Here is a 26,886-nt window from a genome sequence, read left to right on the forward strand (position 1 = left end):
AAATGATTCCCACCTGGCTCAACATGATTCCCTATTTTTCCAAGCTTAAGATATGGGGACTTCAGTTCCCAGAATTCCCTGGCCAGCATGCTGGCGTTCATATAATGTGGGCACCCTGCGACCATTGTCAACACATGCTGGTCAGTTTGATCACTGAGATGCCGTGACAGTCGTAAATCCGAGGATCAGTCAGAAGTCACTTTTTACAGGCCTGTTCTAACTTCGGTCACTGAACAAATGATTGTAAATTGAGGGCTCCCTGTGTTGTTTGCACCCATTACACAAATACACACACACACACAAACACACGCAATATTGTGCTGACCCAGACAATGCATGATTGCACAAACAGGTTAAGGGCATCGTGTGAACCGTGTGGCCATGGATCCCGCTGAAGTCCGAAGTGCGAAAAGGCACATCCTTTTAAAGCAAGGGTCTTCAAACGTGGCCCTTTGATGACTTGTGGACTTCAACTCCCAGAATTCCTCAATTAGGCACGCGTGCCTGGCTGAGGGATTCTGGGAGTTGAAGTCCACAAGTCATCAAAGGGCCACGTTTGAAGACCCCTGGCTTATCTTATCTTTATCTTATCTTGTCATCCCTTTTCTTGGCTAGGGGGCAGTAGCGAGCCAACTGAAAAGCTAAGCAGAGATACCAAAAAAAGCGATCACTGCTGTAGGCTAAACTTGGTTTAAAAGAAACAAAAAAAAAAACCCATTTTGTATCCCTGGCAAGGAAATTGCTTGAGAGTTGATGCTGTCTTCCTTTCTGAAGCCGGATTCATGGCTTTGTATCAGGGGTCTTCAAACTTGGCCCTTTTATGACTTGTGGACTTCAACTCCCAGCGTGCCTGGCTGAGGAATTCTGGGAGTTGTGGTCCACAAGTCATAAAAGGGCCAAGCTTGAAGCCCCCTGCTTTAAAGGATGGTCAAAGCAGTCGATGATTCTCTCCTCTGATCTTGGGAGAACAAACAGTCCTTTGCACAGCTGACTTGGGCAAGTTAATCAGCATGAAATGAACTGGCTCACCCAGTGGTGTGAACCGAGCCCACGCATTCAGAACTCATATTTTTTTATTATTTATTTTAATTCCATTTATATTCAACAACTGGGGACTGCCTACTCCCAATGCAATTGCTGGGGTTGGTTTTCAGGGGCCCTTGGCACTCTCTGAGCTTGGTTGTTTTCTTGCAGATGCTTCAGTACCCTAACTAGCACTGATGATGTTCCCTAGTTGGGTCAAGAAATGTCTGCAAGAAAACCACCCAACTCAGAGAGCACCAAGGACCCCACAGTCCTCCTCCTCCTCCTCCTCTCCACTCTGCAAACCTCATCCCTTCTAGCACTGATGATGTAACATAGTTGGGTGATGAAACCTCTGCAAGAAAACCACCCAGCTCAGAGAGCACCGAGACCCCCACGGTCCTCCTCCTCCTCCTCCTCCTCCTCCTCCTCCTCCTCTCCACTCCGCAAACCTCATCCCTTCTAGCACTGATGATGTAACATAGTTGGGTGATGAAACGTCTGCAGGAAAACAACCAACATCAGAGAGCACCAAGGACCCCACAGTTCTCCTCCTCCTCCTCCTCCTCCTCTCCACTCCGCAAACCTCATCCCTTCTAGCACTGATGATGTAACATAGTTGGGTGATGAAACGTCTGCAGGAAAACCACCCAGCTCAGAGAGCACCAAGGGCCCCACAGTCCTCCTCCTCCCAGCACTGATGATGTAACCTAGTTGGGTCATGAAACGTTTGAAGGAAAACAACCAAGCTCAGAGAGCACCAAGGACCCCACAGTCGTCCTCCCCACCTCCTCCTCCTCTCTGCAAATCCCACTCCCTTTTAACACTAAGGGTGTTACCTAGTTTGGGTAATGAAATGTGTGCAAGAAAACAACCAAGATCAGAGAGCACCAAGGACCCCACAGTTGTCAATCACCTCCTCCTCTTCCTCCTCCTCCTCTCCTTCTCCCCACTCCTGAATCCCATCCCTTCTTGCACTGATAATGTTCCCTAGTTGGGTCATGAAATGTCTGCAAGAAAACAACCAAGCTCAGAGAGCTCCAAGGACCCCACAGTTGTCAGTCACCTCCTCCTCCTCCTCCTCCTCCTCCTCCTCCTCCCCCTCCCTCCACAAATCTCATCCCTTCTAGTACTGATGATGTCACCTAGTTGGGTAATGAAACATCTGCAATTAAACAACCAAGCTCAGAGAACAGCAAGGACCCCTCAGTTCAACCCTGAGCTGCAAATATTCCCCTTTACTGGTTGATTCTGAGGTTCTTTAACAGCATGTTAAGCCAACCCATCCTGGGTGCAAAGTCCTGTGTGAATTCATATCCCACAGAATTCAGGCACCGGCTGCCACTGGATGCAAAGGGGACAGGAGTCAAGGCTCCTGGGATGCTGTACTGGAGACCCCAGCCTTGGCTTGCTCACTGACCCCTTCCACCATGGAGGCCAGGAAAACTGAGCGATCCTCGCTGGGGGAGGGAAGCTTTACCCTGCCCACTTTCGTCTCTCTCCAGCATCCTTCCCGGGCCGATTGCTTTCCAGAGACCCTGCTGCTTCAAAGCTTTTCCTGCCTTGATTTGCGGGCTGCAGACCCACCACTACGCAGAAGGGCTGGAGATACGAGAAAACCACAATTAAGGGCTGGAAAAGAAGCGCCGGAACAGGGTGGTCCGGTTAGTGGGAAGTGGGCACAAAAGTGCGGGAGGCAAAGCCTGTTTGGAGAAGGCGACACTTAGGATCCGGAGCAGAATACAGAATAACAGAGCTGGAAGGGACCTTGGAGGTCATCTAGTGCAGCCCCCAGCTCAAACAGGAGACCCTATACCATTTCAGACAAATAGCTTGTCCAATCTTTTCTTAAAAACTTCCAGTGTTGGAGCATTCACAACTTCCGGAGGCAGGTTGTTCCGCTGCTGGGCGTCCATCAAGGAGAATTGACACTTAGCGACCGTGCAGGTTTTCTCCGTGGCGACCTGGGGCCAATTTGGTCCTTATCGCTACTGTAACCGAGTCTGACTCCTCCTCCTCCCATCTTCTCCTCCTTCCATTTTTCCCAGTATTATGGGGCTCTCCAAAGAGCCGGGTGTTTGAACAGGGCGTTTGAACAGGGATAGCTATTTTCAGAATAACAAGAAGAGCTGGAAGGGACCTTGGAGGTCATCTAGTCCAACCCCCTGCTCAGGCAGGAAACCCTACACCAGGGGTGTCAAACTCAATTTCATTGAGGGCCGCATCAGCATTGTGGTTGCCCTCAAGGGGCCGTGTGTGTGTGGCCTGGGTGGGCGTGGCCTACTGGGTGGGCGTGGCTAGAGTGCGTATGGCCTACTGGGTGGGCGTGGCCAGCTCTACATCGTTGGCATCAAGGGTGCCTATGGGGGCCTGGGCAGGAGTGGCACAGATCTGGGGGTCTCTGGCAGGAGGAGGGTCTCTGGGCCAGGGCCAAGGCAGTGGGGGCCGTTCCCTCACTGTTTCCAGGATGGCTTCGCGGGCCACATGAAACCACTTCGCGGGCCGCATCCGGCCCCCGGGCCTTGTGTTTGACATGTCTGCCCTACACCATTTCAGTCAAATGGTTGTCCAGTCTGTTCTTAAAAAACTTCTAGGGTTGGAGCATTTACAACTTCTGGAGGCAAGGAGTTCCACTGGTTAATTGTCCTCACTCCCAGGAAATTCCTCCTTAGTTCTAGGCTGCTTCTCTCCTTGATGAGTTTCCATCCGTTGCTTCTTGTCCTGCCTTCAGATGCTTTGGAGAATAGCTTGACTCCCTCTTCTTTGGGGCAGCCCCTGAGATACTGGAAGGCTGCTATCCTGTCCCCCCTCGTCCTTCGCTTCATTAAACAAGACATACCCAAATCCAGTAACCGTTCTTCGTACGTTTTTAGTCTTCAGTTCTCTAGGGCGCCTTTATCCAGGATCTGTGCAGAAGCCCAAGGAGGCTGGTCTTGAGCTGAAATAACCCACTTTCTGGACTGGCAAAGCGCCTGGAGCAGCATCTCCACGGTCACGGGATCAAAATCCGGACATTTGACCATGACTCATATTTGTGACGGTCGCAGCATGCCGGGGAACGTGTGGCTGGCTGAGGAATTCTGGGAGTTGAAGTCCACAAGTCTTAACGTTGCCAAGGTTGAGGAGCCCTGACCTATAGGACATCTGCAAGGGTCAATTTATTCCTTAGATTAAGATTAAGGTTCAAATCGTGCCCAGGGGTCCCCAAAATGGGACCCCATGTAAACGTAAACAGCCCAGAAAGGAAATCCCTTTGGTCCCTAGGAGCCAGCCGAGGAACCAGATTTGCATTAAAATGACAATTTTTAGTGACGTCTTGCTGCCCATCCTGGCCATTTTCCCAAGCAAGGCGCCTTTGCCTCCATATCCTGATCTGATTGGAGGCAGCGACGGCTCCCATTATAGGCTTAAGAGCGGCTTAATGCTCGTTGCATTTTGCTTCCTGGGTGGGGAATTCTTCAATTTTGTAATCTGGAGCCGGACTCAGCAGTCTAATGCTTTCCATCAAGTGAAGCCCTCAAGTGGTTCTCACTTGAGATAAGCTGAATGGGCTATTTGCAGGGAAGAGAGGAGAGAGAGAGAGAGAGAGAGAAAGAGGAGAGGGACAGAAGAGAGGATGGAAAGAGAAGAGAAGAGATAGAGGAGAGAGAAGAGTGAAGAAAGGGGAGAGAAAGGAGAGAGAAGAGAGTGAAGAAAGAGGAGAGAAAGGAAAGAGAGGGGAGAGAGAAAGAGAGAGAGATGAAAGGAGGGAAAGGAGAGAGAGAACAGAAAGAGAGGAGAGAGAGAGGAGAGAAAGGGGAAAGAAAAAGAGAAGAGAGGAGAGAAAGAGGAGAGAGACAGAAGAGAGAAAGAAAGAGAGAGGAGAGAAAGAGGAGAGAGAGAGAAAAGAAAAAGGAGAGGAGAGAAAGAGAAGAGAGAGAGAAAGAGGAGAGAGAGGAGAGAAAGAGAGAAGAGAAAGAGAAAAGAAAAAGAAGAGAGAGGAGAGAGAGAAAGAGAGGAGAGAAAGAAGAGAAAGAGGAGAAAGAGAAAAAAAGAGAAGAGAGAGAGGAGAGAGAGGAGAGAAAGAAGAGAGAGAAAGAGAGAAGAGAAAGAAAAGAAAAGAGAGAGGAGAGAAAGAGAAGAGAGAGAAAGAGAGAAGAGAAAGAAGAGAGAGGAGAGAAAGAGAAGAGAGAGAGAAAGAGAGAAGAGAAAGAAAAGAAAAGAGAGAGGAGAGAAAGAGAAGAGAGAGAAAGAGAGAAGAGAAAGAAGAGAGAGAGGAGAGAAAGAAGAGAACGAGGAGAGAGAGAAAGAGAGAGAGAGAGAGAAGAGAAAGAAGAGAGAGAGGAGAGAAAGAAGAGAACGAGGAGAGAGAGAAAGAGAGAGAGAGAGAAGAGCTTCTGCCTGAAGTTTTGAGGAGGGGGGGAGCCTCCATCCTGCTCTGCAGTCCAAACTTTGCCAAACCCCAGCAAATGGTCGCTGCCCTTCGGACCCCCCCCCTTTCCCCCCTCCCCAATTCCCCCTTTCAAGCAAGCCTGCTTCAGAGGCCCTGGCTTGGAGATGCCTGCAGGAACCTTGAGGGGGTGGGGGTACGGGAGGGAGGGAGGGAAACGTGGCTTGCTGAGTGTCTCCCCTCCTGAAGTGGCAGAGCTGGAGGGGGGTGGAGGCTGGGGAGGTCCTGGGGGGGGCGTTTATGCGGCCGCCCCCCTCCGCTGAGCCCGTCTCCCTCCCTGCTGCAAATTGTCCCTTTTTCTCCCAGAGCCCTTAATTGTCGCAGGGAGTGTTGTTTGACAATAGACGCGCTTCTCCGGTGGATCAAAAGGCTGTAATTGCAAGGAGCGCCGAGGGGGGGCAAGGGGGGGGCTCCAAATAGCTGGCACTAGCGTGGGGAGAAAAAGGCGAAGATTAAAAGCCGCCGCCTCTTCTCTCTTGTCTCTGTCACACACATGCACACACACGTCCCACCCCCCCTCCACCGGCGCCCGAGCAACGGCCAAGGGGTGGGGACCCCCTTTTCCTCCGAGGCGGAGAGTCAGCCCCCTTCGCACGACACCTTTGACCCGCTTATCAAGGCGGCTCTCGATTGTTCTGATCGAGTGCAGGCTGTCCTCGACTTACAGCCGTTCATGAGGACCCAGATTGTTGGGGGCAATTAAGCTGACTTTGTAATAATGCCGCTTGGGGTGTGTGTGTGTGAAAGCCCTAACAAGCAGGCATAGACATAGAATGAAGGCTACTGCTAAGCTTGTAAGCCGCCCTGAGTCTTCGGAGAAGGGCGGGATATCAATGGAATTAAAATTAAAATTAAATTAAATGTAGTGACCGTTCAAAGTTAACCACGGCACGGGAAGCTAGTTTTTCACACTTAACGACCGTTGCGGCATCCCCAAGGTCACGCGATCAAAATTCAGACGTTTTTTGACAACTGACAACTCGTATTTACGGCGGCGTTCCCCCGGGGTCATGCGATTTCCGCCCCCCCCCCTTTTGGGCCACCTTCTGACCAGCAAAGTCCGCAGGGGAAGCCAGATTCACTTAAAAGAACCGTGTTGCCAACTTGACCACCGCCAAAGTTCGCTTCACAATGGTGGCAAGAAAAGGGCAGGAAAGTGACCTAACCAATTTCTCACCTAGCAACATAAATTCCGGGGTCGTAAGTCGAGGATGTCCTGTAATCTAGAGAAAAGAAGGACTGGGGCGGGGGGGGGGGCGTGATGGGGGGTCTTCCAGTATTTGAGGGGCTGCCCCAAGGAGGAGGGGGGTCAATTCATTTTCCAAAGCACCAAAAGGCAAGACAAGGAACAACGGTTGGAAACTAATCAAGGACAAGCAGAAACTACCTAAAAGTGAGGACAATTAACCAGGGGAACAGCTTGCCACCAGAAATTGTGAGCGCTCCATCCCTGGAGGTTTTTAAGAAGAGACCGGACAGCCCCATTTGTCTGGAATGGTATGTGGTCTCCTGCTTGAGCGGGGTGGGGGGGCGGGGGGGCTGGACTGGAAGACCTGCAAGGTGCCTTCCAGCTCTATTCTGATTGATTGATTGATTGATTGATTGATTGGCACCAGAAGGCAGGACAAGAAACAATGGATGGAAACTGATCAAGGAGAGAAGCATTAAGGAGAATTAAGGAGAAACTTCCTGACAGTGAAGACAATTAACCAGTGGAACAGCTTGCCACCAGAAATCCTTGGTGCTCCATCACTGGAGGTTTTTAAGAAGAGACTGGACAGTCACCTGTCTGAGATGGTATAGGTTCTCCTGCTTGAGCAGGGGGCTGGACTAGAAGACCTCCAAGGCCCTTCCAGCTCTTATTCTGCATTCTATTCTGTTCCGTTCCGTTCCATTCTATTCTATTCTGCGTTCATTCCATTCCATGCCATTCCATGCTATGCTTTGCTATTCTATTCTATTCTATTCTATTCTATTCTATTCTATTCTATTCTATTCTATTCTATTCTATTCTATTCTATTCTATTCTATTCTATTCTATTCTATTCTATTCTATTCCATTCTATTCCATTCTATTCCATTCCATTCTGTGTTCTATTCCATTCCATTCTATTCTGTTCCCATGTTCTGTTCCATTTCTTATTCTATTCTATTCTATTCTATTCTATTCTATTCTATTCTATTCTATTCTATTCTATTCTATTCTATTCTATTCTATTCTATTCTGTGTTCTATTCTATTCTGTTCTGTTCCATTCTATTCTATTCTGCGTTCATTCCATTCCATGCCATGCCATGCTATTCTATGCCATTCTATTCTATTCTCCATTCCATTCTGTGTTCTATTCTATTCTGCGTTCCATTCCATTCTATTCTGCATTCTATTCCATTCTATTGTATTCTGTGTTCTGTTCCATTCTGTTCTGTTCTATTCCATTCCATTCTGTGTTCCATTCCATGCCATGCCATGCCATGCTATTCTATTCTATGCCATTCAATGCTATTCTGTTCTATTCTCCATTCTATTCTGCGTTCCATTCCATTCTATTCTATTCTGCGTTCTATTCCATTCCGTTCTGCGTTCCATTCCATTCTGCTTTCTCTTCTCTTCCCTTCGGTTCCACTCCACTCCACTCTATTCCATTCCATTCATTTAACCTTTCTTGCTATGTTTGTTAAGTGAATCCAGCTTTCCCATTGACTTTGCTTGTCAAAGGATCTCAAAAGGGGATCACATGACTCTGGGACGCTGCAACCGTCGTAAGTATGAATCAGCGGCCAAGCGTCTGAATTTTGATCACGTGACTCTGACGTGCTGACGTGCTGCAACGGTCGTAATTGTGACCATTTTTCCCAGTGCCCTTGTAACTTCAAACGGTCGCTAAACGAACTGCTGTAAGTCGAGGACTGCCAGCAGCGTGGGGCAGCTGCCCAAAAAAGCCCACGCAATCCTAGGTTGCATTAACAGGAGGATAGGATCAGAACTATTAGTGCTGCTTTATCAAGCCTTAGTAAGGCCAGAGTTGGTACTCAAACACAATGCAGCAAACCCTTAAAAAATAACAACAACCCACTGCCGCAAACCTAACCCAGGCTAATAAGCCCGTCCGTGTGAACGCATGGGCTAGGATGTTGTCTGATCTGGCTTAAGGTTTCCCCGGGAATCCGGAAAACAGGAGAACCCAAGTCCTTGACCCAGTTAGGAGTGGTGGTGTGAAGGCATCTCTTAACTATTCTCCAAAGCGCCCGAAGGCAGGACAAGAAGCGACGGATGGAAACCGATCAAGGAGAGAAGCAACCTGGAACTAAGGAGAAACTTCCTGACAGAACAATTCACCAGTGGAACAACAACCTGCCTCCAGAAGCGGTGAATGCTCCAACACGGGAAGTCTTCAGGAAAAGACTGGATAGATATTTGTCTGAAATGGTATAGGGTTTCCTGCCTGAGCAGGGGGTTGGACTAGATGACCTCCAAGGTCCCTTCCAACTTTATATTATTATTATTATTATTAACTTAACCCGGATCCCAAACACTGGACGCTGCCTCGACCCTGTTCCTGGGATCCTCCATTTTCCGGGGTTCACGACACCCCCGCCCCCCTTTCCCGCACACACAGACCCCAAGAAAGGGGGCAGAACAAACGAGCCCTTGAGTCTTGCCCGGCCAGACGGAGGTCGGGCTTCTTTACTGCTTGAAGCGGGGTTGAGCGGTCGTGTGAACCCGTTTCAAGCCGGCCCGCCTCTTCCGCGATCGTCGCCCCCCCCCCTCCAAAGCCCCCCCACCCCCGTCCCGCTTTCCTCCGGGGCGGCTGTCCCGGTTGGAAACGATCAAGGGCGGCGGCCGCCTGTGATCTGGTGGCGCCTTTGATGGGTCCGCAGCCTCGGGGGGGGGGGGACCCGAGAACAAAGGTCCCATTCAGCGGAGGGCAGCAGCGCCCGGCTCCCTTCCAGAGCAGCCTAACGAAGCGCGGCCCGACCCCCGGCCCCTCCGAGCCCGGCCCCGGGAAGAGGTGGCCCCCGCGGGCCGATATATATCTCCAGCCGCTCCGAGGCTCCGATCGCCCCGCGCGAGGAAGCCCGAGCGATGCTCTTCCTCCTCCCCACGCCGCCCATGGAGCCGCTGGTGCTGATGCTGCTGCTGGGGCTGACCCGCCCGGCGGATCCGGCCCCCGCGGCTGCCCCCGGCCAGCAGCTCTTTCCCCTGCCCGCCGGCGTCTTGCGAGGTAAGGCAGCCTTCTAGTCCTCAGGGAGGCCGAGCCGCCAGGCGCCCTCCCCGGCAAGGAGTCTTCCCCCTATCTTATGAGGTAAGAGTGGCTGGCAGCCTTCTAGTCCTCAGGGAGGCCGACCTGCAAGGCTCTCTCCCCGGTAAGGAGTCTTCCCCCTGTCTTGGGAGGTAAGAGCGGCCAGCGGCCTTCTAGTCCTCACTGAGGCCGACCCGCAAGGCGCCCTCCCCGCTAAGGAGGCTTTCCCCCTGTCTTGGGAGGGAGGGAAGAGCGGCCGGCAGCCTTCTAGTCCTCAGGGAGGCCGACCCACAAGGCTCCCTCCCCGCTAAGGAGGCTTCCCCCCTGTCTTGGGAGGTAAGAGCGGCCGGCAGCCTTCTAGTCCTCAGGGAGGCCGACCCGCAAGACTCCCTCCCCGCTAAGGAGTCTTCCCCCTATCTTATGAGGTAAGAGTGGCTGGCAGCCTTCTAGTCCTCAGGGAGGCCGACCTGCAAGGCTCTCTCCCCGCTAAGGAGGCTTTCCCCCTTTCTTGGGAGGTAAGAGCGGCCGGCGGCCTTCTAGTCCTCAGGGAGGCCGAGCCGCAAGGCGCCCTCCCCGCTAAGGAGGCTTCCCCCCTGTTTTGGGAGGGAGGGAAGAGCGGCCGGCAGCCTTCTAGTCCTCAGGGAGGTCGACCCGCAAGGCTCTCTCCCTGGTAAGAAGGGTTTCCCCCTGTCTTGGGAGGAAGGGAAGAGCGGCCAGCAGCCTTCTAGTCCTCAGGGAGGCCGAGCCGCCAGGCTCTCTCCCTGCTAAGGAGGCTTTCCCCCTGTCTTGGGAGGGAGGGAAGAGCGGCAGGCGGCCTTCTAGTCCTCAGGGAGGCCGACCTGCAAGGCTCTCTCCCCGGTAAGGAGTCTTCCCCCTGTCTTGGGACGTAAGAGCGGTCAGCAGCCTTCTAGTCCTCACGGAGGCCGACCCGCAAGGCTCCCTCCCCAGCAAGGAGTCTTCCCCCTATCTTGTGAGGTAAGAGTGGCTGGCAGCCTTCTAGTCCTCAGTGAGGCCTACCTGAAAGGCTCCCTCCCCGGCAAGGAGTCTTCCCCGTCTTGCAAGGTAAGAGCAGCCCATAGCCTTCTAGTCCTCATTGAGACCGATCCGCAAGGCTCGCTCCCCGGCAAGGAGTCTTCCCCCTGTCTTGGGAGGTAAGAGCAGCCAGCAGCCTTCTAGTCCTCATGGAGATCGATCCATGTGGCTTGGCAGCCTTCTAGTCCTCAGGGAGGCTGATCCGCAAGGCTCCCTCCCCAGCAAGGAGTCTTCCCCCACCTTGCGAGGTAAGAGCAGCCTGTAGCCTTATAGTCCTCATTGAGGTTCCCTCCCTGGCAAGGAGCTCTTCACCCTGCCCTCTAGCCTCTAGCAAGGTATGAGAGGGCAGCAACCTTCTAGTCCTCATGCAGATCTCCCCCCAGGGGGCTCTTCCCTCCCTGCCCATCACTGTCTTGCGAGATAAGAGCAGCCTTGTCTCTCCCTCCCCCCCCGGAACTCCCCCCTCCCCGCCTGCCAGCATCTTGCAAGGTAAGAGCGGCTGGCAGCCTTCTAGCCCTCACTGAGGCCGATCTGTATGGTTTCCACCAGCACCACCACCAATGAGTTCCCCCTGCCTGCCAGCATCTTGCAAAGTAAGAGCAGCGGGCAGCATTGTAGTCCTCATTGATGTACATCCATGCAGCTCCCACCTCAGCAAGGGACTTTTCCCCTTGACCCGCTACAATGCCTTCTGAGGTAAGAGCAGCCTGCAGACTTCTAGTCCTCACTGAGGGCAATCCAAGCTGCCCTTTTGAGCAGCTTCGGGACCAGCGTCCCCCCCAGCTGTTCTTGAGGCGAGATCAGTCCTGGCCAGGGAATTCTGGGAGTCGAAGTCCACAAGTCTTAAAGTAGCCCCGTTTGGAGATTCCCCGCTTTGAGCTGATGGGCAGGGAAGCCGGTTGCACAGCAGGCGTTGTTGCTTTGCCCTCTCGTCCCCCAGCCCTCTCCAGCCGGGGCACCCTGGTGCTTGAAGCCGCCATGAAGGCCGCCCTGCTTTCCCTGGAGGAGGCGCTGTCAGAACACGGCCGGCGTCTGCAGGAGTGCAAGCGGTGCGGATCCTGCCTCTCGGGCGACTGCAGGGACCGGAGCAGGCCTTGCACCCGTAAGCTGACTCCTTCCTTCCTTCCTCCCTTCCTTCCTTCCTTCCTTCCTTCCTTCCTTCCTTCCTTCCTTCCTTTCTTCTTTCCTTCCTTCCTTCCTTCCTTCCTTCCTTCCTTCCTTCCTTCCTTCCTTCCTTCTTTCCTTCCTTCCTTCCTTCCTTCCTTCCTTCCTTCCTTCCTCTTTCCCTTCCTCCCTCCTTCTCTGACTCCTTCCTTCCTTCCTTCCTCCCTCCCTCCTTCATTTCTTTCTTGTAATTTCCCTCCCTCCCTTCCTTCTTTCCTCCCTCCCCTCCTTTCTCTCCCTCCCTCCCTCCCTCCCTCCCTTCTTTCTTTCCTCTTATTTTCCTTCCTTCCTTCCTTCCTTCCTTCCTTCCTTCCTTCCTTCCTTCCTTCCTCCCTCCCTCCTTCATTTCTTTCTTGTAATTTCCCTCCCTCCCTTCCTTCTTTCCTCCCTCCCCTCCTTTCTCTCCCTCCCTCCCTCCCTTCTTTCTTTCCTCTTATTTTCCTTCCTTCCTTCCTTCCTTCCTTCCTTCCTTCCTTCCTTCCTTCCTTCCTTCCTTCCTCCCTCCCTCCTTCATTTCTTTCTTGTAATTTCCCTCCCTCCCTTCCTTCTTTCCTCCCTCCCCTCCTTTCTCTCCCTCCCTCCCTCCCTCCCTTCTTTCTTTCCTCTTATTTTCCTTCCTTCCTTCCTTCCTTCCTTCCTTCCTTCCTTCCTTCCTTCCTTCCTTCCTTCCTCTCTCCCTCTCTTCTTTCATTTCCTCCCTCCCTCCCGGCCTCTCCTCCTTTCCTACCTCCTTCCCTTCCCTTCCTTTCCTTTCTCCCTCCCTCCCTTCTTTCCTCTCATTTCCCTCCCTCCTTCCTTCCTCCCCCCTTCCCTTCCCTTCCCTTCCCTTCCCTTCCCTTCCCTTCCCTTCCCTTCGCTTCCCTTCCTCTCTCCGTCCCTTTTTTTCCTCTCATTCCTCCCTCCCTTCACAAAGCCTGCTGGCAGAGCACAATGAAAGGGGGCCGCTATCTCTTGGGGGGCCAATCCGGTCCCCGTCCGGCTCACAGCAGGCACAGGGGTGCTTGGCCTTCTGATGATGCCATTGTAGCCCAAGACTTTGTGTCCCAGTTCCAATTCTGCGCCTTTTCCGAAAGCTCAAAGGGAGGGGGGCCAGCTCCTCCGGCTTTTCCATGGCAGGCTGCCCCAAGCGTAGCAGCCCCCCACCCCACCACCCCACCACCCCGCTCTAAAACCTCACATCCTTGCCCACACCGCCCCGGTCTTCCTGCTGAGATTTGCACACTGAGCAGGTAGGATCTGGTGCTAGAGATCTTTTTGTGGGTGCGACCTCTTTCTTTGCGCTGTTTCCTGATCCCTCTGGTTGTTGGAGGGGGCCGGTGCAAGATCCTCCTCCCCCCCTTGAGTCGGCCAGCAGCGTGGACTCCCCACTGATCAAAGTACAGCCGGGTCACGTAAACATCCCTAGGATGGGCAGCGGCAAGTCCCTTGTGACATGACACGGGTGATACAAATTGTTCCCATTCAACTGGGAGGGGGGGATGTCACACCTATGACACCCTTAGGTCTTCTGCGGGATTCCCCGTTGGTGGACTGAGCCCCCCCTCCCCCGACACACACGGGGGTCCCCAAAGGCCAGGCAGAGAGAAAATGGGTGGGACATGTGGAGTGGCTAGTTTGTGCATTTGTCTGATAAATAGAGGCTCTTTCAGCCCTCAGAAATCCCCTAAAACCCTCTTTAAAAAAAAAAAGAATTCTGCCAACATTAAGCAAATACAGTTCTTGATACTATCGGCACATACAAAATTAGAATTTTACTGAAAGAAAAGAGGATCAAGGAAGTCTGTTACTATCTGGCATGTTAACTATGGAATTATAGAAATGAATTACTATTAATCATTGTTAAACGTGTGAATGTATATAAATGTGTGTGTGTGTGTATGTATGTGTATATATATATATATATATATATATATATATATATATATATATATATATATATATATATATATATAAAGGTTTTAAGATCAACTACAAATCCAAGGGACGCGGTGGCTCAGTGGGTTAGGACGCTGAGCTTGTCGATCAGAAGGTCGGCAGTTTGGCGGGTCCAATCCCGAGTGCCGCGTAGCAGAGTGAGCGCCTGTTACTCGTCCCAGCTTCTGCCAACCTAGCAGTTCGAAAGCACGTAAAAATGCAAGTAGAAAAATAGGGACCACTACAGTGGGAAGGTAACAGCGTTCCGTGCACCTTTGGCGTCTAGTCATGCCGGCCACATGACCACAGAGACGTCCTCGGACAAGCGCCGGCTCTTTGGCTTTGAAATGGAGATGAGCACCGGCCCCTAGAGTCGGAAACGACTAGCACGCATGTGCGGGGGAACCTTTACCTTTTATATATATATATATATATACACACATACATACACACACACACACACAAACATATTCACTACATATACACATATATACATACATACATATATACATATATACAGTATACACACACACACACACACATATGAAAAAAGAAAAAAAAAGAATTCTAGTTCATTTTTCATGTGCCATTCATGATCAAAGAGCCATGCAAAATCTTGAATTTGGACGATACACAGTGAGTCCTCGACTTACGACCACAACAGAGCCCAAACGTTCTGTTGCTAAGCGAGACAGTTGTTAAGTGAATTTCACCCCATTTTACGACCTTCCTTGACACCGTCGTTAAGTGAATCACTGCAGTTGCTAAGTCAGTCACACGGTTGTTAAGTGAATCGGGTTTCCCCCATTAACTTTTCTTGCTAGAAGGTCGCAGAAGTGGATCACGTGACCCCGGACACGGCAACCGTCGTAAATGTGAGTCGGTTGCCAAGTGTCTGAATTTCGATCCCGTGACCACGGGCGGGGGTGGGTGGGTGGGAAATGCTGCAACAGTCCTAAGTATGAAAAACAGTCATAAGTCACATTTTTCAGTCCCGTTGTGACTTTGGTCGCTAAAGGAACGGTACCTGTACACAAAAATGGCTGATTGTGCATTCTTGTCCCAGAATTAAAAGCTGGCTGGGACTTTGTTGATTTTAACTGTCATTTTCTTATTCTTTTGCAGACCTGGAAAACGAGGAGGGCGCTCCGAATGTTGTGGCTGATCAGCCTCTTCCAGGTTAGGGTGCAACCTTGAGCCGATTGGCAGGGATAATACTAATACTAATACTAACAACAACAACAATAAAAGTTGGAAGGGACCTTGGAGGTCATCTAGTCCAACCCCCTGCTCAGGCAGGAAACCCTATACCAGGGGTGGGGAACCTTGCCTCTTTGATGACTCGTGGACTTCAACTCCCAGAATTCCCGAGCCAGCCATGCTGAGGGGAAAGGGAGAGGTTTCCAAGCTGAGCCATGCTGGCTCAGGAATTCTGGGAGTTGAGGTCCGCAAGTCATGAAGGGGCCATAGTTCTCCTATGCTGGCTCAGGAATTTTGGGAGTTGAAGTCCACCAGTCATAAAAGAGCCAAGGTTGCCTACCCCTGGCCTAGGCCCCTTCATGACTCGTGGACTTCAACTCCCAGAATTCCTGAGCCAGCCATGCTGAGGGGAAAGGGAGAGGTTTCCAAGCTCAGCCATGCTGGCTCAGGAATTCTGGGAGTTGAAGTCCACCGGTCATAATAGAGCCAAGGTTGCCTACCCCTGGCCTAGGCCCCTTCATGACTTGTGGACTTCAACTCCCAGAATTCCTGAGCCAGCCATGCTGAGGGGAAAGGGAGAGGTTTCCAAGCTCAGCCATGCTGGCTCAGGAATTCTGGGAGTTGAAGTCCACCAGTCATAAAAGAGCCAAGGTTCCCCACCCTTGCCCTATACCATTTCAGTCACCTGTCCTCAGAGTACAGGTAGTTCTCGGCTTACGACCACAATTGAGCTCCAGATTTCTGCTGTCAAGTGAGACATTCGTTAAGCGATTTTTTTTTACCCCGTTTCACGATCTTCCTTGCCACCGTTCCCAAGGGACACACTGCAGTTGATCATTCAGTCCAGGGGTCCCCAACACCTGGTCCGTGGACCAATACTGGGCCACGGGATGCCAGCAATCGGTCCGCACGAGCAAGCAAAGCCCCATCGGCAGGATGCAGGCAGCACACAAAACCAGGCACCCTCCAGTTTGCAGAAAAACCCCTCTCCATGTTACCGGTCCCTGGTGTCCAAAAAGGTTGAGGACTGCTGATTTAGTAACTTGATTGTTAAGCAAATCCGGCTTCCCGTGAGAACGCCGCAAAAGTGGATCATGTGACCCTGCGATGCTGCAACGGTCGCAAGTAGGAACCAGTTGCCCGCCTTCTGAATTTTGATCCCAGGGCCGCTGTCGTAAATAGGGCCGCTGTCGTAAATAGGAATCAATGGCCGAGCGTTCAAATTTTGGTCAGGTGACTAATGGGGGATGCTGCAAAAGTTCACGGCTGCGGGGAACAAAAAAACACCCTGTTCCCTTTTTTCAGCCCTGTCGTAACTTTGAACGGTCCCCAAGTCAACCGTCGTAAGTCGAGGACTCTGTAACAGGGAGATTCCCGCTTCGTTCCTCTGCTTCTGTGCATGTGTGGAGTGATCGCAACCATTCTCTTTCGCAGCGTCGGACCCGCAGCGGGGATCTGGAGAAACAGCCAGTTTCGTTTCCCCGCTGTTTTTTGTTTTAGGAGCAAGGTCAGCGTTGGGTCTGAAAAGGCCGCCAAGCTGAACGCTGACCTTACGGGACAGTCCAGTCACCCTCTTAATTGGGATTAAGCTTGACAGAAGGGAGCAGAAGGAGACTTGTGCCCAGACAGTGTCAAGATTATGGCTAGGAAGGTTGTCAAATGGGGCAAAATGCACCCAACAAACTGTCTCACTTTGCAACGGAAATTTGGAGCCACATTGTGGTCATAACTCCAGGACTGCCTGTATATGGAAAGCTGCCTACTATTTGCCTGTCTTCGTAGCCTCTGTTACCTAAGCCTTGCTGGGTAACAGATTCACTTAATTTTAAGTTGTGTGGACTGCAACTCCCAGAATGCCCCAGCCAGCAATGCTGGTGTCATGGGTTCCGATGTCAATGCTGCAAACAATGACAGCTGGCTGGGGCATTCTGGGAATTGAAGTCCACACATCTGAAAATGGCTAAGCTTAGGAAAGACCGCTCTAATCTTCACTCAACCCTCTTAGTTACTGGTTGTAGTCTGCAAGGCCGGAACCTGGGTGGATTCTGACACCCAGTCCGACGGGTTGTGTGAACGTGCAGCTTGGGGACTAGAGAGTTGATTCTGACATCCTTCAACCGGTTACTGGCATCTAACCCTTTCCTCGCCTCTGTTTGCAGAATCCTGCGGGCACCGTGTGGTCCCTGCCCCTAATGTGACGCTGGCCAAGGGGAAGATTGTGGGGGGCAGCCGTGCAAAGCCGGGTGCCTGGCCGTGGCTGGTGTCGGTGATGCTGAACGGAGAGCTGATGTGCAGTGGGGTGCTGCTGGGGAACGCGTGGATTGTCACAGCCGCCCACTGCTTCACTGGGTAAGGCCTAATTAGGGGTCCCGTCTCTATGGGAGAGATCAGGGAGGTCATCCAGTCCAACCCCCTGCTTAGGGTGGGCCCACAAAAGTCTGCCTGATAGAGGACCCACCGACTTTTTCTTTGAAGACCTCCAGCGAAGAACTCATTGCTTCAGGTGACAGGCTGGCTCCTTCTGTCGCTTGCCTCTACTCCTTCTTCCGTTCTCTGCTTCTTTCCTCCTTTCCCTCGTGTGGTTTTATGAATGCCTTGGTAAGGCCAGTTTTGGTTGCCATGATTAAAGAAAAAGATGTTGAGACTCTGGAAAGAGGCCAGAGAAGAGCAACAAAGATGATCAGGGGACTGGAGGCTGAAACATATAAGGAACGGTTGCTGGAATTGGGTAGGTCTAGTTTAACGAAGAGAAGGACGAGGGGGGACATGATAGCAGTGTTCCAATATCTCAGGGGCTGCCCCAAAGAAGAGGGAGTCAAGCTATTCTCCAAAGCGCCCGAAGGCAGGACAAGAAGCAATGGATGGAAACCAATCAAGGAGAGAAGCAACCTAGAACTAAGGAGAAACTTCCTGACAGTTAGAACAATTAACCAGTGGAACAACCTGCCTCCAGAAGCGGTGAATGCTCCAACACTGGAAGTTTTTAAGAAGAGACTGGACAGCCATTTGTCTGAAATGGTATAAGGTTTCCTGCCTTAGCAGGGGGTTGGACTAGATGACCTCCAAGGTCCCTTCCAACTCTGTTATTCTATTCTATTCTATTCTATTCTATTCTATTCTATTCTATTCTATTCTATTCTATTCTAATTCTATTCTATTCTAATTCTATTCTATATTCCAATATCTATTCTATTCTATTCTATTCTATTCTATTCTATTCTATTCTATTCTATTCTATTCTATTCTATTCTATTCTATTCTATTCTATTCTATTCTATTCCTTTTCTCTATTTCTATTCTATTCTATTCTATTCTATTCTATTCTATTCTATTCTATTCTATTCTATTCTATTCTATTCTATTCTATTCTATTCTATTCTACTTCTACTTCTACTTCTACTTCTAAAGTCCCTTCCAACTCTGTTTAACCAAAGCCCACCTGGCTTTAATTCCTGGGGATTTCGGGGAGTTGAAGTCCACAAGTCCAGAAGTTGCCAAGTTTGGACAGCCCTGTTTTATGGGAACGTAACGACTCTAGGCTAATGACTCGGTTAACTCTGACCCCAATTCTACCTGATCCTCTCCCTGCACCCCAGGCTTTTCCTAGTGGTGCCCATCCAAAGAGTAAACAAGGCCAGACCTAGTGGAATTTGGGGATGGGTCATCTATCAGCAATCCTAAGCTCAGGCCATTCTATATGGGGAGAAATACCAGTAGTCCAGCGTTTCATTTAATGACCGTTCAACGTTACAAACAGCGCTGAAAAAAGTGACATTTTTCACACTTCATGACTGTTGCAGCATCCCCGTTGCCACGTGATCGAAATTCCGATGTTTGGCAACTGGTTCATATCTATGACGACTGCAGACTCCCGGGGTCATGTGCTTTTGTGACCTTCTGACAAAGCCAGATTCATTTAACAACCATATCACTGACTTTAACAACGGCAGCAATTCACTTAATGACTGTTAAGAAAGGTTGTAAAATGGGGCAAAATCCACTTAGCAATTGTCTGGCTTAGTAGCAAAAAATTGGGGCTCAATTGTGGTCGTAAGTACCTCTGTTAATCTGTCACAGCACGCACAGTCTTATTGCGCTGAGATAACCCAGGAGTAAACACAGTAAACAGTGGTCTATATTATATGGTGCTTTATCTTACATTATCCACAATATCATACACCAGGAACAATATACATCCACGTGTTAATATAGCAGGATCCAACACACAGCAGTTACAGCAGGAAACGGAAGAAGAAAGAACACATCAGCAGAGCCTTCTCTTTGTACAAAGGCTCTTAAAGAGACTCCGACCCTGCTGAGTCATTCCTATCATTACATCTTATATCTTACATTGCATAAGCTGGTTAGCTGTTAAATCAATACCTTAACACCTACTTAACGACCACATTTGGTTTTTCTTCTGCTGGTAGAAGCCGAAACGAGCTGGCCTGGTCGGTGGTCCTGGGTGACTATGATCTAACCAAGCGGGATGAAGGTGAACAGGTGGTGCCCGTCAGCCGCATCCTGACGCACCCCAAGGTAAGTCTGGGGTCTGCTCCTACCCATCGTTTGCAGAAGACCCCCAACCCTAATCCCTATTGCTGCTTGATGCTCTTCCCCCTCACTGCAACGGCCCGTTTCTCTTTCTGTAGTTCGACCCAAAGACCTTCCATGGGGACGTGGCTTTGTTGGAACTGACCAATCCTGTGCGCCCCTCGGCTTGGGTGACTCCCGTCTGCCTCCCGAACCAGGCTGCGGAGACAAGCCAGGAACTCTGCTACATTGTCGGCTGGGGCTCGCTCTATGAAGGTAGCTTTGGGGCTGGGCAGCTAAGAGGTGAAGACCCTTGGCTCCCCTTTGAGATAGATTGGATGAAGGCTCTAAAGCAGAGCCTTTCCAGGCTCGCGGACTAGAGGGAAGGAGAGCAGATTCCAAATTGGTTCGCACGCATGCACGCAAGCGGGACCGCGCACACTAGCATGGCACTAGCAGCCTTATTCGCGCATTCGTAAATGGGCCGTGCACAGCCGCACGGTGCTAGCGGCCCCGTTTGCACCCGTGTGCATGCGCCAATGGGGCCACGGGTGCTAGCACGAGTGGGGGAGTGCATGCACACATTTGTGCGCATTGCCCAGCCATTTCCGCAGCCCACTGGCCCAAAGCCTGCAGCACGGTTGTGGGCTGCAGCCTATAGGTTGGGGACCCCTTGCTCTAAAGCCTTCCAGGCCGGGGAATTACAGGTAGTCCTCCACTTAGCGACCACAATTGAGCCCGTTTCTGTTGCTTAGTGAGACAGTTGTTAAGTGAATTTGGCCCCATTTTACAACCTTTGGGCCATGTGAGGAAGTGAATCACTGCGGTTGTTAAGTTAATAACGTGGTTGTTAAGTGAATCTGGCTTCCCCCCCATTGACTTTGTTTGTCCAAAGACCACAAAAGGGGATCCCGCAAATGCGAGGCGGTTGCCAAGTGTCTGAATTTTGACCCCACGGTGATGGGGATGCTGCAGTGGTCATGAGTGTGAAAAGTGGTCGTAAGTCACTGTAACTCCGATCGGTTGCTAAATGAACTGTTGGAAATCAAGGATTGCCTGTAATATCCAAAACTTCAGAAAAGGTGACCGGTTGATTAATTGAATATGTGCCATCAAGTCACTTTGAATTCCTAGCGATTTTTGTGATTCCTTGCCAGCCAGTGGATCCGGCAGCTGAGTCTGGGGGATCAGAGGAGGAGGAGGAGGGGCCTGGAGAGCCATCGGAGGAAGGCTCTGATGAGCCCCAGGACTTACAATCTGATGAAGAGCCTGGCCCCTCCACTTGTGCTGAGGCTGAGACCCAGCTGTGCTGGGAAGCTGAGTCAGGCTGAGGACTCACAGCTGGAAGGCATCTTAGACGCTTGCAGGTTACAAGAGCAGGACAGAGGGAGGCAATGGGGCGGCTCCAGGGGAGGAGGAGAAGGCATTGAGAAGCCAGGCCTTGGGGCTGCGTAATAAAAAGGGAAGGTATGGGCGGTGCTGGTTGTTGAAGGCAACCGTTTGCAAAGGACTCCAGTTTCATGGAATCATGTTCTGCTTGTCTTGCCTGTGAACAATTCTGTTTGAATCGTGTTTTGTTTGCCTTTGGACAATTCTCCGTTTGAATTGTGTTTTCTTTGCCTTTGCTTTCGGGACATTTTGCAGGTCTGTAAATAATAATAAAAGGGGTTTGTTTTTTCCTGCATTTCCAGCCTACTTGTTAAAAGAGGGGTTTGTCCTTGGGAGTTAACAAGGACTCATAGGCTGGGACAGAACAGTGATCACCTAACCCTTGGGTCCACAATTCCTGGGCCGTGGACCGGCACCAGTCCACGGCATGCCAAAAACTGTTCCACGCAAACAAGCAAAGCCCCCTCTGTGGGATGCAGGCAGCCAGCAAAATCACGCTTCCCTCTGGTCCGTGGGAAAAAAACTCTCTCCATGGAACCGGTCCTTGGTGCCCAAAAGATCGGGGGACCACTGGCCTAACAGATTTTCTGTCTGCCCTGCTAGGTGAACCAGACAGGAAGCATACCTCAGTGAGCTAAATCTACTTTTTTATGCCATGTTACACTGGCAGAATCTTGCAGGACGGAAAGCACAAATCTATTAAATTCTACTTACATGCAGGTCGTCCTTGACTTACAACCAGAGACCATTTTAAGTTACAGCGGCACTTGAAAAAGAAGCATGCCCATTTTTCACCTTTATGACCATTGCAGCATTCCCGGGGACACATGTTCAAAATGCGGACGCTTGGCAAGTGATTCATATTTATGAGGGTTGTCCCCAAAGTGTTTCTTTTTCAGGAGGCAACTGGACGTTCTTGTTTTTCCTCGGAAGGCGTTTCGCTTCTCATCCCAGAAGCTTCTTCAGCTCTGACTAGGTCACAGGTCTGCAACCCGCAGCTCCAGAGCCGCATGCGGCTCTTTCAGCCGTCTCCTGCGGCTCCCAGTCCTCTGCCATGTGCAGTCCAAAAAAAAAAAAAGTGGGACTAAAAAAGTTCAACCAATCAATTCAAATATGCAGGGTAGGTGCATATCTCGCCTTGGCTCCACTCTTCAGTCAAACCCTGTTCTGCGCATGTGCGCATGTACGCACCTGCACACACATTTTTTGCGGCTCCCAGTTTTTCCTTTTGTGAGGGAACCGGTTCCGAGTGGCTCTTTCACTGTTTCAGGTTGCTGACCCCTGGACTAGGTGGTGGGGAGTGGGAGGATTTATACTCCTTGCAGACAGCTGGTCATTTGCATCCTTTTAGAGGGTCGTTGAGGCCACCTGGAGGTTTACCTCAGGATCACCTGAGTGGTGCAAATGGGCGTGGAGTCTTCTTGGAACGGCTGAAAGGACTCTGTTGTATCCCAGAGTTGCTTTTTCAGGAGGCAACTGGACTTTCTTGTTTTTCCTTGAAGACGTTTCGCTTCTCATCCAAGAAGCTTCTTCGGCTCTGACTGGAGGGTGCGGAATGGAAGGATTTATACTCCTTGCAGGCCGCTGGTCATTTGCATCCTTTAGAGCAGGGGTCTTCAAACTTGGCCCTTTTATGACTTGTGGACTTCAATTCCCAGAATTCCTCAGCCAGCATGGAGGAAACTTTGGCCCCTTCATGACTTGTGAACTTCAACTCCCAGAATTCCTCAGCCAGCATGGGGAAACTATGGCCCCTTCATGACTTGTGGACTTCAACTCCCAGAATTCCTGCCCCTTCATGACTTGTGGACTTCAACTCTCAGAATTCCTCAGACAGCGTGCCTGGCTGAGGAATTCTGGGACTTGAAGTCCACAAGTCATAAAAGGGCCAAGTTTGAAGACCCCTGCTTTAGAGGGTCGTTGAGGCCACTTGGAGGCCATTTATGTCCAAACTGAACAGCCCTCTCTCAACAGAGGGGGAGGGATACGACACCATCTATCTTCAGTCTACAACACGGTCCTTTCAGCGGTTCCAAGAAGGCCCCACACACACATTTGCACCACTCAGGTGACCCTGAGGACACAGGTAAACCTCCAAGTGGCCTCAACTCCTCTCTAAAAGGAAGCAAATGACCGGTTGTCTGCAAGGCATATAAATTATTCCATTCCTCACCGTCCAGTCGGAGCTGAAGAAACTTCTGGGATGAGAAGCGAAACGCCTTCAAGGGAAAACCAAGGAAAGTCCAATTGTCTTATGAAAAGGCACCTTTCGGACAAACTGTGACCTGGATCAGTGGGAATCTCTGTAGATCTTTTATCAGCGTTCTGAAACTTCTCGGGCTGTTCATCAAATCTGGACCTGGATTGGAGGAGGAGGAGGAGGAGGAGGAGGAGGAGGAGGAGGAAGGGCTGACATGGTCCTCTTGCAGCGTCTCACCTGGGGCCCAGTTACCTTTCGCATCTCACCTGCCAAGTGGGGGGGGGGGAACCAGCCAAATGGCGGTGTGGCCCTTCACGCTTCCATCTGCTTCTCTCCTAGACGGGCCGCCCGCTGAGGTGGTGATGGAAGCGCGGGTGCCGATCCTGGCACAAGACCTGTGTCGCGGGGCTTTAGGGAGCCAGCTGGTGAGCAGTGCCATGTTCTGCGCTGGGTACCTCTCTGGCGGCATCGACTCTTGTCAGGTGAGGGTCCCAGAGCGAGGGGGGGGTGCAGGCGAGGGACGTGAGGGCCGCCCCCCCTGCCTGGGGAAGGAAGACTGGTGGGTGCAGTGGGAAAGTTGCTGCGCAGGTGGTCCTCAGCTTACGACCCCAATTGAACCCAAAATTTCTCCTGTGACACAAAACATTGGTTAAGTGAGTCCCCCCCCATGTTTTAAGTGAATCGGTGAAGTTGCTAATTTAGTAACAGGGTTGTTAACTGTGCTTGTCAGGTTGCAGAAGGCGGTCACATTCTCTCTCTCTCCTCTCTCTCTTCTCTACTTCTTTCTTTCTCTCTTCTCTCTCTCTCTCTCTTCTTTCTCCTCTCTCTTCTTTCTCTTCTCTCTTCTCTTCTTCTGTCTTCTCTCTCTTTTCTCTCTCTCTCCTCTCTCTCTCTTCTCTTCTCTCTTTTCTCTCTCTCCTCTTTCTCCTCTCTCCTCTTTCTCCTCTCTCTCTTCTCTCCTCTTCTGTCTTCTCTCTCTTTCGTCTCTCCTCTCTCTCTCCTCTCCTTCTGTCTTCTCTCTCTTTTCTCTCTCCTTTCTCTCTTCTCTCCTCTTCTGTCTTCTCTCTCTTTTCTCTCTCTCCTCTTTCTCCTCTTTCTCCTCTCTCTCTTTTATCTCTCTCTTTCCACTTTCTCCTCTCTCCTCTCTCCTCTCTCCTCTTTCTCCTCTCTCTCTTCTCTTCTCTCTTCTCTCTCTTTTCTCTCTCTCTCCTCTTTCTCCTCTCTCTCTTCTCTCCTCTTCTGTCTTTTCTCTCTCTTTCCTCTCTCCTCTCTCTCTTCTCTCTCTTTTCTCTCTCTCTCCTCTTTCTCCTCTCTCCTCTCTCCTCTTTCTCCTCTCTCTCTTCTCTCCTCTTCTGTCTTCTCTCTCTCTTTCCTCTCTCCTCTCTCTCTCCTCTCCTTCTGTCTTCTCTCTCTTTTCTCTCTCTCTCCTCTCTCTTCTCTCCTCTTCTGTCTTTTCTGTCTTTTCTCTCTCTCCTCTTTCTCCTCTCCTCTCTCTCTTTTCTCTCTTTCCACTTTATCCTCTCTCCTCTCTCCTCTTTCTCCTCTCTTTCTTCTCTTCTGTCTTCTCTCTCGCTTTTTCTCTCCCCCCCTCTTTCTCCTCTCTCTCTTCTCTCTCTTGTCTCCGAAAAGTCACTTTGGTGGGGGGGAGGTGTTGCACAACTGTATTTGTAGTTGGATCCCTGACCTTCATTGACTCTGCTGACCCCAAAAAGATGGTTGGGTGGGATTCATTCTTGGGACACAGCTGCCTTCGCCTTCTGCTTTGGACTTGCAACTGTTTCTCCTTTCAGGGGGACTCTGGAGGGCCCCTCATGTGCTGGGACCCTTTGCTGGAGCGCTACGTCTTGCACGGAATCACCTCCTGGGGCTCTGGCTGCGGGGAGCGTGGGAAACCGGGGGTGTACACTCGCATCACTGCCTTTGCAGACTGGATCCGACAACAGATGGAGAGTGAGTGCCAGGGGCTGTCTTTCTCCAGCCTCACCAGCAGGGGGCAGAATAGACCAAAGGGCTGGATCAGTGTGTCTCAATCTTGGCAAGTTTAAGATGAGCGAACTTCAACTCCCAGAATTCCCCAGAATAACAGGGTTGGAAGGGACCTTGGAGGTCATCTAGTCCAACCCCCTGCTCAAGCAGGAAACCCTCTACCATTCCAGGCAAATGGCTGTCCAGTCTCTTCTTGAAAACCTCCAGTGTTGGAGCACCTACAACTTCTGGAGGCAATTAATCGTTCCACTGATTAATTATTCTCAATGTCAGGAAATTCCTCCTTAGTTCCAGGTTGCTTCTCTCTTTGGTTAGTTTCCATCCGTTGCTTCTTGTCCTGCCTTCAGGGGCTTTGAAAAGTAGGTTGACCCGCCCCCCCCCTCTTTTTTGTGGCAGCCCTTGAGATATTGGAACACGGCTATCATATCACCCCTCGTCCTTCTCTTCATTAAACTGGACATACCCAATTCCAGCAACCGTTCCTTATATGTTTTAGCCTCCAGCCCCTTGATCATCTTTGTTGCTCTTCTCTGCACTCTTTGTAGAGTCTCGACATCTTTTTTACATCGTGGTGACCAAAACTGGATGCTGTATTCCAAGTGTGGCCTTACCAAGGCATTGTAAAGTGATATTAACCCTTCACGTGATCTCGATTCTATTCCTCTGTTAATGCAGCCTTGCACTGTGTTGGCTTTTCTGGCCGCTGCAGCACACAGCTGGCTCCTATCTAAGGGATCGTCCACGAGGACTCCGAGATCCCTCTCACAGTTACTAATATTGAGTCTCAGGTACCACCTCTCCTGTACCTGTGCATTTGGTTTTTCTTGCCTAAGTGTAAAAATCTTATTTTTCTCAGCATTGGACTTCATTTTGTTCGAGAGGGCTGGCTGGGGAATTCTGGGAGTTGAAGTCCACCCATCTTAAATTTGACAGGGTTGAGAAACGCTGGCCTGGACTGATACAGCTTGCAAAGACTCAAACCTAGTTTAACCAGACCCATGAGCCGTGGTGGCGCGGTGGTTAGAATGCAGTATGGCAGGCTAATTCTGCCCACTGCCAGCAGTTCAATTCCCACTGGCTCAAGACTGACTCAACCTGCCTTCCTTCCGAGGTCGGTAAAACGAGGACCCAAATGGTTGAGGGTGGGTGGGCAATATGCTGACTCTGCAAACTGCTTAGAGGGGGTGCTATAAAGCGATATATAAGTCTAAGTGCTATTGTTATAAACCAGATCTTGCGGCCATGTTCTCATGGAACGTATGGGGTCCTCCCTGTGGTTTAGGAACAGCCAATGGGGAAGTTTTTTTTTTTTTTAAAGAAACTTTTATTGATTTTCTAGTTTTACATTTAAATATTTAAAAAGCAACCTGGCGGCCGAGTTAATCGACAATTCAATAACATACGAGTATCTTTAGTGCTATTACATGAAATATTTCCTCTCTTTACCCCTTCGTATTTATTGTCTCCTATTTAAACTAGTAAAAAAGGGACGCGGTGGCTCAGTGGGTTAGGACACTGAGCTTGTCGATCAGAAGGTCGGCAGTTTGGCGGGTCGAATCCCGAGTGCCGCGTAGCAGAGTGAGTGCCTGTTACGCGTCCCAGCTTCTGCCAACCTAGCAGTTCGAAAGCACCTAAAAACGCAAGTAGAAAAATAGGGACCACTACGGTGTGAAGGTAACAGCGCTCCAGTGCGCCTTTGGCGTCTAGTCATGCCAGCCACATGACCACGGAGACGTGTCCTCGGACAAGCGCTGGCTCATCGGCTTTGAAACAGAG

At 50.8% G+C, this 26,886-nt stretch overlaps 1 protein-coding gene across 1 annotated transcript in view; it reads left to right on the top strand.

Annotated features, from left to right (window-relative positions):
* Positions 1 to 9,535: 9,535 nt before the first annotated feature.
* Positions 9,536 to 26,886, top strand: part of PRSS56 (serine protease 56) — a gene marked incomplete at its 5' end in the record, with an annotated part of 46,558 nt that continues 29,207 nt past the window's right edge. Inside the window, 8 exons of the mRNA XM_083364922.1 lie at positions 9,536 to 9,674; positions 11,665 to 11,826; positions 14,928 to 14,981; positions 17,162 to 17,351; positions 19,433 to 19,541; positions 19,655 to 19,811; positions 23,464 to 23,606; positions 24,915 to 25,074. Coding sequence (XP_083221048.1) covers positions 9,536 to 9,674; positions 11,665 to 11,826; positions 14,928 to 14,981; positions 17,162 to 17,351; positions 19,433 to 19,541; positions 19,655 to 19,811; positions 23,464 to 23,606; positions 24,915 to 25,074 — 1,114 coding nt within the window. The remainder of the gene's footprint in view (positions 9,675 to 11,664; positions 11,827 to 14,927; positions 14,982 to 17,161; positions 17,352 to 19,432; positions 19,542 to 19,654; positions 19,812 to 23,463; positions 23,607 to 24,914; positions 25,075 to 26,886) is intronic.

Source organism: Vipera ursinii (assembly GCF_947247035.1).
Source record: "Vipera ursinii genome assembly, chromosome: 5".
In the NCBI taxonomy this organism is placed as follows: Eukaryota; Metazoa; Chordata; class Lepidosauria; order Squamata; family Viperidae; genus Vipera; species Vipera ursinii.